This window comes from Barbatula barbatula (genome assembly GCF_947034865.1).
Source record: "Barbatula barbatula genome assembly, chromosome: 10".
Classification (NCBI taxonomy): Eukaryota; Metazoa; Chordata; class Actinopteri; order Cypriniformes; family Nemacheilidae; genus Barbatula; species Barbatula barbatula.
The window spans coordinates 21,076,439-21,092,321 of NC_136773.1; the positions used below are offsets into that span (position 1 = coordinate 21,076,439).

Genomic DNA, 15,883 nt, shown 5'->3' on the forward strand with positions numbered 1-15,883 from the left:
TTTACATCTATATATAGTTTATATTATATTTACTGTATATATATTTTTTTTTGTGTGTATTTATATACATCATTATTATACACAGAACACCCAAATATATTATATAAACGGAAACTTTTAATAAATGTTTTAAACAAATGTTTTCTTTAAACATTCGAACTGCCAGCATATGTAAACAAACACTATTATTCTGCAAATGATTAGTCAAAACCTTCTGTAAATTCACAAGCATAAATGCTTAAGAAATATATGCACTGTATATTGATATACATACATAATATACAGTATACATCTATATTTAAATTTAATTTATTTGAAGACTTCAGATGCCAAACCCTCTTAATGCCATCTCCGTCTAAAATGAGATGATGATGTTAAGTGAATGCTCTCCACACATAGTATACATTACTCAAATCATTTTGCTTCGAAACTAAATACCACACTCTGCATGGTTTGAAATATCTGGTATTGCAAAAAAGTAAATGTAGGAGACTGATAAAAAAAAATGCTCATTTACCCGAAAAGTGGCCTGACGGATTTAGAGGGATTAGCATTCATACATTTATGTAAACATTTGTTACATATACACGTGTGTTTGCATTTATATATACATATAATTATGCACGGCACACACACATATATTATAAAAACACAAACATTTATTTTTGTCATTCATGCATCCAGAGACATAATTAAAATCCAGACCATTTGAAAGAAAAACACCGGATGATTTGATCAGATTAAATTCCCTAATGTAGCTATCCATTTCTCCCTCTCTCACAGACACAACCTCTCCCAGTACACGGCGAGTAACAATGATCTAGCTATTCTCAAACAAATGGTTCGCATTTATTATTTATAAAAACATGAAAGAGGTGAATTATTCACTGTGATTTCTCTGTAGATAACAATTACTTTAAACTGAAAATTTCCTCCGCCTAACAAAATGCACACTTGCTGGAATGCTGTGAATAGACGAAATTTTTATTCTGTACATTTCGGAGACACATGCCCATTCTGGCTGTATGATATCTCCTCAGACACACAGATAGATTGTGAAAATCTGTACATCTTCCCCAAGAAAGGTCCATTACTAGGCGGAAAACATCTCACCAGCAGCACAGTGTGCTGTCTAGAGAAGATAATAGTTCAGAAAAAATAAACTCATCCCACAGATGGAAGAAATGCCTTTTAATTAGACAGTGAAGAAAGTTTAGCTGTTGGCGTGCGTAACAAACAGCAACATACGACGTGACGTCTGGTCATGGTGATGCATTGGAAATAATTTGTTGTCATGGGATTTATGGAACACACACCAGGCGGAGAGGACTCTTCCCAAGCCAAGCGGGCGACAACGGCCCTGTAGCTTAATACGTCACTTCAGAGTGCGACCTGCTGGGAACAGACACGGCCCGGGATGAACGTGGCACGTTGGAAGCTGGTTATCTCAGCTACAGTGCAGATCGAAAGGAGGGGAGGGCTGTTTAATAATGCATACAGAGTCAGACAGGATCAAACGCGGGTCCAAGACCAGACTTGTCTCAGACGACCAGGCCTATTGATCGATAATCTTACACATAAGTGCACGCACATAAAAGGTAAGCTGTGGTGATTTTTGGCTGTTGAACAACTAACAAAACACTTTTATCCCTATCAAGATAAATCTGTGTGTACAGTGCAGATATCCACGGGCTATGATGGATGAAACTAGGGGATGCACCGAAATGAAAATTCTTGGCCGAAGCCAAAAGAAACTGAAATACTTGGCCAAAGGCCGAATACCGAACATGGTTTTTCATGTATTTGGAACATGTATTTATCCCATCTTGAATAGCGTATATTAGGCCTATAACTGACTGTTGAAAGAATGTACTGTAATCTGTACACCTACAACAAAACACTTAATTAAAAAGTGTCATTCAACTTTATAAGCTAAAAATATGAATAAACAAAAACTGTTGGGATTATTATAGGCTGCACTGCAAAATGATTTAAAGGATAAAAACGTCCATGCAAGCAACTCTGACAGACAACCATTTCAGTTCTAGTAGCTTCTGCCTACATGACTGGCATGCTTATGTTGATTTAGTGACTATGGGATGATTATTAATCCTTGGCCTAACCAGCACAATAAACTGTAGCACTTCATTGTGAAACCTTGTATTGTGTAGTCTATATGAAGTGATTTCAAGGACAGAGCTCAGTGCACTCAATAGTATGACAAAAGATTAATAAATAGCGACTAGGTAAGTACTAGGCTTTCGGCCTTAGTGGTCGCCAAGATCTTTTAAATATGACATTTAAAATCAGAGAGTTGAACATGTTCAACTGAATGTTGATGATTTCATTCGCTTCCGTCTCTTTCGCTCTCTTTCTCAACGCATGTATCTCTCTTAGGAGTCAATGAAAACGTCTTCAATAAATAAAGTTGGTGAATTTAATGAAGTGGTGCAATGTTGTTTTCAACTGTTAATTTGTTATTCTATAAAATATACATAATCTTAAATCCATCCCTTCGCTCTGAATTTGACATGTGGTTAATCTAGTGACTGAAAAGGGTATACCATGATTTGTTTATTTTGGAGATGTGTTATTATATAATTCCAGTTAGTCACAATAATTACTCAACATTAAGCTGTTAGCAATAAGGTTTAATTGCAAGAAAAACAGAGATTTTAAAGGTTTATTGTACCCGAATATGACTATAGCAATAAGAATTGGATGGAAAAACAGCACTTTTTTGGTCCTCAAAAACCAGGGTCCTTGGGGCTGTCACACAAACAAATAGGGCCCTGTAAGTGCCGTCCCACTGTTCCTACGTCACACGGTGGCCGTTCTCTCAGAATGGTATGTAAAAAACACACAATACTTAGATTTACAAAAGATTGTCAAACCTGATGAGCATATGCATATTTTGTAGCCGTTGTAGCCCAAAGGGACCTGTGATTATTACAAACGCCCTGTAATAAATAGAAAAAAAACCACAAGAGACCTACGGCCCACGTGTGAAACATAAACATCAGACCTGCATCCATTGCCAACCTTGAATCTATCAGCGTTTCATAAGCATCATCAAAGAAGATCAGAGAGGTTGAGCTGAGAAGTCTGAGGGCCCATGTCTGTTTTTGTATCAGAATGGTGCAGTAGAGCGAGAGAGAAAGCGAGTGAGAGAGGAAACGCAAGAAATCTTAAACCAGTCATTCATTCACTCAACTAAACAGAGCTCTAGGGCTAGCCCGAGCCATGTCTGCGATAAAAAATTTCATCAATCAGAAGACACAAACTGGGAAATCTCCCAGTTCCTGAAGGAAATAGCACTGCTTGCAATGAGCACATGAACGGTGATATATATATGAAAACTGTATAAACTATTTGTTTCTGTGTAAATTAAATGCCACATCAGAACTGCTTTGCCGTTGTCACTTTACAAGCTTCTTGTTTTCGTATAATTAAACAATATCTTCACAGTCAGTGTGAGAATTCATGCAAATATGTGTAAGACCAACAGCACTTCAATATCAAAATTTTACTAAATAAATATGTACCTGAACCGCTTGTACAGATTTCATAGTTTCCTCGATTAACTGGACAAACCCAAATCTAATTTCTTAGAAAAGTAATATCGCACCCCTCCTCAACAAGAGTCAGATTTTGAGCTATTATTCAACATGTTTCAGTTGCTTTAAGGTGATGGTTCACCCCCAAAATAATTAATCATTTACTCACCTTCCTGTCATTTCAAACCTGTATGACTTCTGCAATAAACAATAAAAAACATTTGCAGAATGTAGGTAACCAAACAACGGTGACACCCATTGACTTCTCAGTAATTGTGTGGCTTTTGGATAAACGCGTCTGCTAAATGACTAAATGTAATATAATATACTGTGTCCATACAATAGAAGTCAATGCTACCGTTGTTTTGGTTACCAACGCAACGTTCTTCAATTTTCCAAATTCTTCATCTTCCTTTCTGTTCCACATAAGAAAAAGTAATTAACAGGTGTTCAGCAACACGAAAGTGAATAAATGATTAAATCATTTATATTTTTGGGTGAACTATGATGGAGGATCATAATTTCATGATATGTCTTGATGTTTTTGATCATTATTCACTATGTATGGCTCTCATTTGTATGACACTCAGAAAAGCATGAGGTTTTGTGGTGTTTATGAACTCTAGGGACTTTTCGGCCACGTTACAATGACCAAATCTCCGCAGTTTCCGGCCCCGTTAATATGACGGTAAAGAAGGGGAAAACATGACCTGAAACGGGTCATGATGACCGATGAGTTGTGACAATTGTGGTGGACGAGAGAAGGATTGGTTATAAAAATAAGGTGATATCATGACAAAAACTTGATTGTGAAAGATGAAAACTCCTTGCACGTTTTGAATAAATGTTGGAGTCAGATTTGCATTTGTCAGATTACTTCTTAGCATCTCTCTTTGTTGATTCGAGCAATAAAGTTTTTACCTTTTGGCACGCGGAACCTTTGATGTGAGATTATTTTTGCAATGAGAAGACTGATTCGCCACAACACTATCCACTTAACGGCAGTTTCCCAGATTTAGGTTAAGCCAAGGCTAGTTCTTGGTAAAATGAGGACATTTAAGCAGTTTTTACCAAAATGCAACCCATTTTTATTGTAAGGCATCTTGTGACAGCACTGGTATATTTTAAGAGTGCAAGCTGATTTCAGTTAAAGGTCCACTTCACCCAAAAAGGAAAATTCCTTCATCACTTACTCAAGTTGTTCCAAACCTGTATGAATTGTGTTAAAAAAAGGATTTTTGTAAGAATGCTTGTAACTCTGGGGCACTACTGACTACCATAGTAGGAAAATAAAACTGTTAGCCAGAATTGTATTGTCTTCCCAATTCTTCAAAATATATATTTGTAGAAATGTATGCAGGTTTTAAACAAATTGAAGAGCGTAATAATGACAGAATTTAAATTTTTCGGATGAAATATCCCTTTAAGACAGCACAAACGTGCATTTTAGTCTGAGACTAAGATTAGAGAGTAAGTAACAATCGGATCATGAAAATTACATAACATGCAGTGTGTTAAACTGCCGTGTTTGAAAGTAAGCAGTCTGCCAAGTTGTAAGTCCGAAGGTTCATTAATAACAAGGTTATTGGCTTGTAAAAAAGGGAGTCACTAATGATAGGCGTACCATTTGCGACACATGATGAACGCGTTTGACCAATCACAGGTGACTCCCGTAATGATGATCGGCGTACCTTTGTGGCACAAGCTGGACGTGTTTGACCAATCACAACAGACTACATCATCTGACCAATCACATGACACTAGGCTCGCGGATAGGAGGGGATTAGACGGATGAATCATCTGAGAGTAGGTCAGGAAGAAAGGTAAGAATATCTGCCTATCATTATGACATAAAAGTGTGTTTACACCTTGTATGTACACAAACTTGTTGTTGGACACGCCATTCACCAAAGTAGGACCTTAAAAATTCAATGTTACGTACTCTTTAAGCCCTGTGCAGGAAAGGTTTAAGATTTTGAACATTCAATTCTCACTAAAAGACACAAAATATGAAACCGTGTACGCAATGTAAAACCACAATGAACAGCAATCAACACCATTTACACAAATAGTCTCCACATACGACAGGAGTACAAAAGCAACAAATCCTCATTAGGGTCTTAGAAAACAGCTTCGTTTTGGCATTTCTGAGAAAAGGCATCTACAGTGGCCTTGTTAGACCTTAAATTAAACCACCACTCCAGACCTGAGAGAAACCCTTCAGCCTGGTCTACTCTTCCCATGCTCAAATTATGAGGCGAAAACATATGAAACCTGTTCAATTAAAACATACAAGTCAACATTTGTGTCTGAGGGACAGGCAAAAACAAGACGAATGGGAAAAAATTGGAGTGTGTAATTGAGACAGTGAAAGAGCAAGTAAGCTCCCAAAGGGCTGTCTGTCTGTCACTAGAAACCCAAAGAACACCTGATAAATGGGCTGAGAAAGACCAGTCTAACTCTCTCTCTCCCGTTCTTTCCCTCAAAGACAAAAACATTATTCACACAAACTAATACAATCATTACCCGACAGACTTACGCTGAATGTTAATGGTCCCACAGCCAGACAAACCCCGCAAATACACCATAGATGCCAAGCCCCCTCCGGGTCTGTAGACTGGCATGGATAAATCGGGGAAAGACCAGGACATCTGGAGCAGACTCGGGCACCTGGAATCTTTCAAAGGCTGATAACAATTATAACCTGTTGGCATCCATCCATCCATCTATTGCTGCCCTGTTGCCAAAGGCTACGCCAGCTGCCATGCGTGCCCGTGTACATACAAACAAAAGTTTGCCCGTACTCACTGGTGCTCAGATCAGATGCGGGTCAGTATGAGCACACATGAGAATAGATGTGTTTTTATTATGCTGTCTGTGAGGCATCTGGTAGACTTCAATTAAAAGAACAATCAAAACAACAACTCATGTATATATGCTTTATAGAGAGCATCTATAGCCATCTGCTTTATCAAATCAGTATATAAGACAACAAGAATTCTATACTTTGGTTTAGGTAAAGTATTGAAAGATGTTGTTTACTTTGCAAACTGTCAAAGTCAGTTTACAGAAATCGTGCCACTCGGCAGACATGTTCGCAACTATTTACGTCAAAGCCACAGTCCAATCTACTTTTTAAGGGGGAGGGTAGATATTTCTCAAATCGCTGGCAAAATCACAATTAAACAGCATATTTCCAACCAACAATTAAACATGACATGAACTTTATCATAACTTTGGCTTGCTAAGCTTAAACATCAAATTTTTTTCGAGGCTGGCAAGCCCCTGACGAGAGCCCCGCCCCACCCCAGAGAATCGTCAATCTTTATTGGTTTATATATATTATATTGGCTCGTTTTACTGGAAGGCGGGACTTCCTTTGCTAGAGCGGCCTTTCATTGTAACGGCAGTGGCGCACCTTGTTAATATATATATTAGTCTTACGCAGCATGAAGGAAAATATCTGCACTGGTAAACCACCATGTCTGAATACCTTTCCAAACATAACACAAGGGAAACATTAGAGTTGGCGCTACACTTCTCGCTCTCAAGGATGTTTACTCTCTGAATATTATATTATAAAGTAACAAAGAAAAGAACAGAAAGAAACCATTTCTCCGTGCCTGCTTAATTATACGTGGTTGTTTACAAAATTTTTTAAATTACAGACGTCCTTCTGCAGTAAATACCCATTATTCTTTGTTTGTTTACACGAGCAACGCATTCACATACAAAGCAGACTGTCTTACCCGTAGTGCTTTGGCTCGCTTTTTCAAGAAGTTTTCTATATTCCTTGCTGCCGATTCCACGAGGTGTGCTGCATTATTTGTTTCCACAGTAAAATAATTCTGATTCGTTTCGAAGATCTGCCATAACGGAGGGAAAAGCAGTCATTAAAAACTCTTATGAGATGACGGTTTGACGCTAATGATTATTTTGATAAGTAGGCAGTCACAGACGTTTAGCAAAGTCACCGTTTGTTTCATTAAATATTTTCAGACATGAAGGTTCACCCAGAAATTAAACTTCTGTCTTCATTTAGCCACTTTCTTTCTTCCACAGAACACAAAGATATTTTGAAGAATGCTGTTGGTTGTGTGTCCATACAATAGAAGTGAATAGAGGGCAAAGCCGTTCCGTTACCAACTTTCTTCAAAATATCTCCTTTTGTGTTCTGCAGAAGAAATACGGTAATAAAACCAGAGGGTGAGTAAATGACAGAATTCAAATTTTTGGGTAAACTTTAATGCATAAAATTGTGTGTGAAAGTCAATTGACCTCTGACCTGTCTTAGATTGCTCCCAGCGCTGGCTGTGTCTGCTAAAGAAACCAGCTCTTGCTGATGTTGATCAACCCAGTCTTTAATCCTGCAAACACAAATATAACAACATAAATACCATCTGTAGTCATACCTAGAGGGGGTCACAAAATAGAATTCACATAAACAATAACTTCTTTATGAAATAAGTAATCATAGTAATGAGGGCAGCTGTGTAAGTCAAGCACATTATATTGAATGCAACTGGCTGTGTGTGCTAATGTGTTTGACTATTTTCAACCGCATTTCAGTTTAAAAAAAGACCACTCTTACAAATATGCCCGGTCATTAAAAACAATCCCTGCATTGGATCTGGAGATCTTATTTTTCCACGTGGTTTTGTTCATCAAGTCTTTATTTGGAAGTTCTTATAACTATCCGTTATTGTTTAAAATATTTTTAATCAAGAATCCAGGACACAAATTTGTGTCTAACACATAGCTCAACAAACAACCATGCCTCTACCAAATAGTTTTAATGAGTTAAAATGACAAATTATTTAAATAAAAGACAAATCTGAACATAATAAAAACGTCACACATCAATATCTGACAGCGTTTGTGTTCAAAGAAACTAACAGCTCCTTCGACTGTCCATAATAGTAAATTTGTTTCATACAGGCAAGTTATGCAAAGTCACATAATTGGCTGCTAGGCCAAGTTACATAACTGCCGATTAATATTACTAATTAATGCTAATGTAATGTACAAGACCATAGGCAGGACCCACACTTGGGTGAAAACATTGTTCAATCATTATATCCCTTAAAGAAAGTCACCATTAATTCATCATTCTTAAACAAAGCCTTTCATTGTTTTTGTGATCACAGATCTAAAATGATCCAAACCATGAGAAACTTAAGGAGCCTTGTAAGTCTATCAACAGCTATTGCAACAGATGTAAACTTTCATGAAGAGCTCTCCGTGTTTTTTTTTTATATAAAGTCGACAGACGTCTAAAACTCCACTAGCAAGATGTGAATATTGACCCGCGTAGCCATGTTCAAGAGAGGTCCAAGTCAGACGTCCAGAGACCATACTGGATTTGCACATCTTGTAGACCTACAAATACTGTATGGCGCTGGACCGACCAACGCAATCTAGACATGATCTTGCACATCTGGCAGACCGTCACAAGTATGACCCTTTCTAAACACGGATTGAATTTTATATATTAGTTTATAAATTAAACACTTGAGGAAAATGCCACTGAAGGTGGACTTCTTTCTTAGCACTTTCCTTGTTGGAAAAAGGTTCAAAATGTGCCAGAAAATGAATTTGGGGCAATGAATGTCTGACATGGCCATATAGTGCCTGACCAAAAACCTCACTCTATCTGAAAATAAGGAGAGATGTAGTTTACCATTTGACACTTACAATGCAAAGAAATTGTTTAAAATGGCCGTCCTCGAAGAAACAAACATGCTTTTTTTACACATTCAAACTGTAACAAAGTACACTACAGTATCTCAATAAAGCATAGAATTGTAAAAATGTACATAAAGTATATTAATATTAAGTAATGCAGAACATTGTAGAAAACCCTGAAATGTTAAATTTGTTTTCATCAACTTCTAGAATGAAGTAACGCAAGAACACAGAGTGGGGCTGTAACAAGACCAGATGATATTTAGAATGAGGACGATAGCAGTTAGAGTTCTGGATTAATTTATTATCAAACGCAATCCCACGAGTTTTCAAACATCAAACCTCAAGTCAGGTAAATTTCTTCAAACATCAAACCTCAAGTCAGGTACGTTTCTTCAAACATCAAGTCAGGTAAGTTTCTTCAAACATCAAGTCAGGTACGTTTCTTCAAACATCAAACCTCAAGTCAGGTAAATTTCTTCAAACATCAAACCTTAAGTCAGGTACGTTTCTTCAAACATCAAGTCAGGTAAGTTTCTTCAAACCTCAAGTCAGGTAAATTTCTTCAAACATCAAACCTCAAGTCAGGTACGTTTCTTCAAACATCAAACCTCAAGTCAGGTGCGTTTCTTCAAACATCAAGTCAGGTAAGTTTCTTCAAACATCAAGTCAGGTACGTTTCTTCAAACATCAAACCTCAAGTCAGGTACGTTTCTTCAAACATCAAACCTCAAGTCAGGTGCGTTTCTTCAAACATCCAGTCAGGTGCGTTTCTTCAAACATCATGTCAGGTAAGGTAAGTTTCCAGGGACCAAGAACGGGTAAATCAAAATACGGTACAACAGAACTGGACATGAAACAACAACGCGAAACAGTCCAATATAAATTGTGTGAAACCAAAGAGTGAACAGGTGTGACGGATGAGCAATCAAAGATGGCGGCCGGGGTGTGCGGTGCATTCTGGATAATGTAGTGTTCAAAAGTCCGGGGATTCAGAACGGGTGTAAACAGGGAGAGGTGAAGATCTCGGGGGCGTGGTCTTGGGAACCGGTGTGCTTAGAGGGGCCTAATTCATGAAACATGTGTAAATATATGAGTAAATTCCGTGTAATTTGCGCGTAAAACAGACCTTCCCGAAAACTTTCCTCCGGATTCACAAATACTTCGTAAACGTCAGATTTGATAATAAAATGTGTGTATGGTAATGACCAATCCAATCACTCGTGAACAGGGCGCGCATGCGCGCTCATTCACAATTAGCATAATCCCCGCCTATGAATTACAGACGCGCAAATTACGGATCTGGGAATGCCGGAATCCTCTGGATTTAATTATCTGGTTTGGCTATATATTATATTGCATTGATGCATACGATACTGATAGGATATATGCATGCTTACCAATAAATGAATAAATTAAACGGTGTCCACCATATCGTTTTGAGCCAGCTCAAATAATAATACCTGGTGCTCTTCCGAAAGCAACCAGCTGTAGGCGCTTGAGACCACTTTGGAGGCACTGCGCGTTATTCCGTAGATTCGTTGCTGTGATTTATAATATCCTCAACAGTTAGCCTACTTGTTACTAGTATCTTATCTTAAAGAATATTACTTAATATTAAAATGGAGTATGATGGTTGGTCAATGTAGTGTTTGCCCCGCCTCTTCTCCACTGTGAGTGGACGGCTGTCTATAAAAAGTATAGTGTCGAGCTCTGCGTTTCATCCAGAGTAAGTAGGTAAAAAATGGTTAAAGACATGGCAAATGATAAATATAAGTATGATACATAGTGCATCAAAATGCAGTGTCATTTTGTCTAAAATAATACAGACGTGGTTAGGAGCAGGTGTACATTTATTTCGTACCAACTAACATTTTGATGAATCCTAAAATTTATGGTAGAATGACTTTACGAACGATTTTCGTGTTTCATAAATGAGACCCAGTGAGTGCACTTAACTTTTCATGTCGGATAAGTTACAAAAATAATATGGACATCAATATTTTTGAAGATTAGAAACAAATATACTACATTTCAGGAGTTTATTCGATAAGAGTGTTTGTGTTTAGCAATCACAAAATCTAACTGTCAAATCCTGTGTATATGAACATAATTTATCAAGAGCAGATGCAAAATCTCTATATACGTTTTAGTATGTAAGGTGTCAATAATTTAGCCCTCTAGTGATATTGTATTTGAGGCAGAACTGAATTTGAAAAGGCAAGTAAAAATGATGGATGTGCAGAAGAGTTGTGAATTTAATATGTGCTTCTCCATTTTCTTCTAGTTCACATTCTATTCTTTCTTCAGCCTGTTTTTCCCTCAGGGACTAGAAACACAGATGTAGGTTGCAATGAGACAATCTGTTGGCCGAGGTGGTTTCTAATGAGCAGGGGTAGACAGATATGGTCATACCAGCTCTCTTCGTGGTAAGTCTCCAGAGTCAAAATCTCCTTTTTTTGCAAGTACATGCCTTCAGCGATGTAAAATCTCACACACTCTTTAAAACCCAGTATGAATAAGTCATTACCAGTCAGGCTACTTTCACTTACAGGGAATCTGCTGGCTCACATGATGTTACACACTACCAAGTACACTTTAATAGCGTGGGAGATGCAAAGTTTCTCAGGAAGTCATGCATTTCCAGTCCCACTCGTGTAACAGAAGAAAGTAAATCTTGGTAATACTTTACATGAAGCCTTTGTGTATAATGCACTTTAAAGGCTCGTATGATTTACCCACCTATTGCACAGCTACTTACTAAATCAATGGACATAAAATATTGATTTATTTCAGGACAGTGGTTCAATAAAAATAGTTATAACAATTAATCACAAGAATATTCATCTGATTTTAAGCTGTTTAATAGTGCATTACTGCATTAAGAATGCCTCTAGAATTCATTATACCTGGCTTCAAGTAGAACATTCCCAACTGTACATTTATCTTTAATTTTAAGGTTTTCCCAGACTGCATTATCATAAAAGATTCTTATAAAAAGATACACTCGACTATCAGCGTGTAAAATAGAAATACCCACGGCTCTTTAGATGAATCAGCTAAAATGGTAATTTGTCAATGATCTTAATAAGTTGGATTTCATTCACATCCATTTCCCAGGTCCATTTAGAGCTTTCCTCCGCTCCTCTATAATAAGCTACTTAATCCTTTTACAGGCTGAGGATTAGAGCTCAGCTGACAGGAGAACAGTGCTACAACTCCAGGCTTTTTTTTTTAGAAAGAACTCATGTCTAAGCTTCATTGCAACTTACACTAAATGCTGGAGTCTGGATGGATTATGGTCCTGCGAGGCCCTCGTGTACTACTCCATAATTTCGACTTCGTTTGTAATAATTATGATTTGTGTGATCAAAAAACTTTATAGTAATTGAAATTAGAGTAAAATTCTGAACAATTATGAAAAAAGTTAATAATGACTTCTTTGGGTGAACCGTCCCTTTAAGATATCACATGTTGGACTTCTGAAAGCATCATTCTTTTACATCCTCCTTAAAACATATTTGTATTTTGTTCCCTCTGTTGGTTAGATGTGTGGCTTTTCTGAGTCGATAAGTGGGCCGGTGGGAGACGAGGGGACAGGTGTCTCTGACTATCAGAAGCCACAGTATTCACCGGCGTCATCTCTCTATAGGGATCCTACCTTGGTCGAAAAAAGCATGTTTTTGCAATAAGTAACAATTGAAAGAAAGCAGAACAGTGTGCCTTATCTACTTTCAATTTTAGCCGCATATTGACCACGCTCATCTAATTGTTTTTTACGAGCCGTATAGATGGATGGGATGACTATAGCGGTGTGTTCCATTAGCAGCATCAGGCCCATTAAAAATCTCACGAGTAAATGCATTTCAACAACTTGGGGAGAAAAAAAATCGCTTTATGTTTATAAATAGAAATTGAAATGTAATTTGAAAATCTAAATAGCTTTATGTCACCCCTGGTTTTTGTTTAAACATCTTTTTTAGTTAATATGTGTTTTTTCTTATTTACATTCTACTGATTTTTTTTAACCTCATTTCTATTTTTGCAGAGTACACAAATGCCTCTACAGCTTTAATTTAGTATTATTGACCCCAGAACCCACCGGAAGAGGCAATTTACAAAAAGCACTTGTGCCACTTGTTATTCGGAACAACTGTACCCTGTTGTTTACGACCATTACGAATGTATTGATCTACGTCAGTTCCCACCACCCAAGAAGATTATTCTTCATACTGAATGCATGTCCTAATGTTATTGTAGAAAAAATACAGGTGGTCCAATGAAAAGGAACAACTTGCATGATTCCCTTTTCTGTAACATCGTTTTTTTCCATAGTATGGTAGTCAATGGATGTTGAGATCTGTTTGGTTATAGCCTACAATAAGCATTATTCCAAATATCTTTCTCTGTGTTCATCAAATCAAAGAAATTAGAACAAGTCGAATGTGAGTAAAGGGAATTCCCTTTAAATATATTAGTCACTGACAACCTTGGTCCTCTTTTGATGTTTTGATAAAATTTGATGTTAACATGCGCCAATGTTTCCTCATATACTGTACTGATCCTCACATCATGCAATGGAACACAATGCAACACAAAGAGGAGTCTGTGTATGATGTAGCTTGTAGCAATGGCACATATATGTTAATAAGAGATAAGACTGTTTAGTATGCTATCTAAACCATTTGGGAAAGAGCACAATCTTTTTAAAAGTAGTTGTGTGATTTATCTGTTCTGACACAAACAACCTGAATGTCTCAAAATACTCGAGTAAAGAAACTGGGGATCTATGATGGACTTAATTGGGCTAAAATGATGAAAATCAGTATTCACTGTGAATTCATAATCTGAAGCAAATTCTCTACAGTTACTGTTACTGTTCTCACAAGGTAAAACCATCTGAGGTGGAAACACATGAGCACAACCAATGCATTTCTGTTGAGTTACATTATCAGTTAATACAGAACTTGCAACACCTGTAAGTTATGACCTTTTTTGCACAAACTGTCCTTTTAAGCGTACATTGATATGGAAAATGGAAACCACAGGAGGCCGAAGCTCTAATCCACCCTCAGATAATTATTTTATATGATATGTACAGCACTTTGGTCAACCGAAGGTTGTTTTGAAATGTGCTATAGAAATAAAATAAACAAACAAACAAAAAGATGTATTAGCCATAATAAACGTTTTAATGTGGTGAAAAATGAACAGTAAATAATACATAGTCAGTCAAAAAATCTGTAGCCTTCGTAAAAGCTCTTTAATAGTGACTCCAGAAAGAAGTTTACATTGGAGTTAACAATACAGGTTATTTTGAAGTGTTATGATTATGAATCATAAAAACGTAACATGATATATAAATCTTAAAATTTGAAATTTATTAATACAATAGTTTGCATTGTGCATTCACAAAAACAAATTCATTTATTTTTTAATAAATAGCCTACTTTGAAGCACATGGGCTTTGTGCACTTACACAAACAAACAACGACATTAGTGTACTTACATGAGTGGACTAGGAAACTCCGATGGGCTGGATATATGAACAGATGACAAGATGAAAAGCATCAAAACGGACCTTCTGCACCGATTCATGATCAGACCTCCTGATCTCAGGCGCACGGAGCGCACCATTATTTATAAATCCACAGCAGCTCCACGAACAGTTACTTTTCTCCAGGGGTATGATGTGCCGCTCCGCCGTCCTGCTGGTTAATCAGATTTACAGCCGTCATCAGGTTAGAGACAGACAAGTATCGGATTGGAGATGAGTGTCCACTTTGGATATCTCAATACGCACCGCTGTTACATGGCCATAGCGCGTGCCGCTCTTCTGTCTAATCCTGCACGCGCGCTCATCAAACTACTGACCCGGTGGAAATGGGAGGGAGAGATCAATAGCCCCGAATCAACGTCATTGTGCCCCCACCCCTCACTCTTACTGTCTCATTGCAATAGCCTTCTTTCCATCTTTCATCGGATCCTCATGCAGTGCACCCATCGCTCGCTCTCTCTCTCTCTCTCTCTCTCTCTCTCTCTCTCTCTCTCTCAAGACATACCAAGTAACACCCATCTGAAATCAATTAAGAACGCGCAGAAGTGCCGCGACGTAACCCAAGCATAATTTTTGTTAAACCTAACAGATTGTTTCAGTGTTTTAAGCACAGGGAAATAAATTGCCTCCTTAAAATATATTTTATGAATTATTGTTGCTGCTCTTTAAATCTTTCGCAATGCATTTATTCTCCAATCGCCATTGTCTTATTGTGCGCAACCACACTTGTATTATTTTATTACAAATGATATAATAACTTTTTTTACATAGCCTATAGTTGTCGAATAAATGTAGTCGGGAAAGTTGTAGTGACGTATCAAATGATCAATATATTTGCGATATTTAGACGCTTGTGCGTCAAGTCATCGTTCATTTATAATGTCACTAAATGGTGCATCTCATTCATAAACACGCACATCCCTATATCTATATCTAACACGTAGGCTAACGTGTATCTCCTAAAACAGCATCTTATATGGAGGCGTTTGTGTATGTTTGGATTAAAACGTATTGTGCAAACGTTTCACATCCGCGTGTTCGTAAATTAGATACTTTTTCTTCGAGATGACATAAGAGTTAAAAA

The 15,883-nt window shown here is 37.4% G+C and overlaps 1 protein-coding gene across 3 annotated transcripts in view; it reads right to left on the bottom strand.

The window, feature by feature from the left end:
* Positions 1 to 15,179, bottom strand: part of LOC306899435 (voltage-dependent calcium channel subunit alpha-2/delta-1) — an 82,752-nt gene extending 67,573 nt beyond the window's left edge. The window contains exons 1-3 of one of the 3 annotated variants that reach the window (XM_079465675.1): positions 14,752 to 15,179; positions 7,843 to 7,924; positions 7,307 to 7,423 (exon numbers count right to left, since the gene is read on the bottom strand). In XM_079465675.1, coding sequence (XP_079321801.1) covers positions 7,307 to 7,423; positions 7,843 to 7,924; positions 14,752 to 14,879 — 327 coding nt within the window. In that variant the 5' untranslated portion in view covers positions 14,880 to 15,179. Of the gene's footprint in view, positions 1 to 7,306; positions 7,424 to 7,842; positions 7,925 to 9,617; positions 9,632 to 9,971; positions 10,120 to 14,751 lie in introns of those variants that run through there. The other 2 variants (XM_079465676.1, XM_079465677.1) reach the window with 2 other exon arrangements.
* Positions 15,180 to 15,883: the final 704 nt, after the last annotated feature.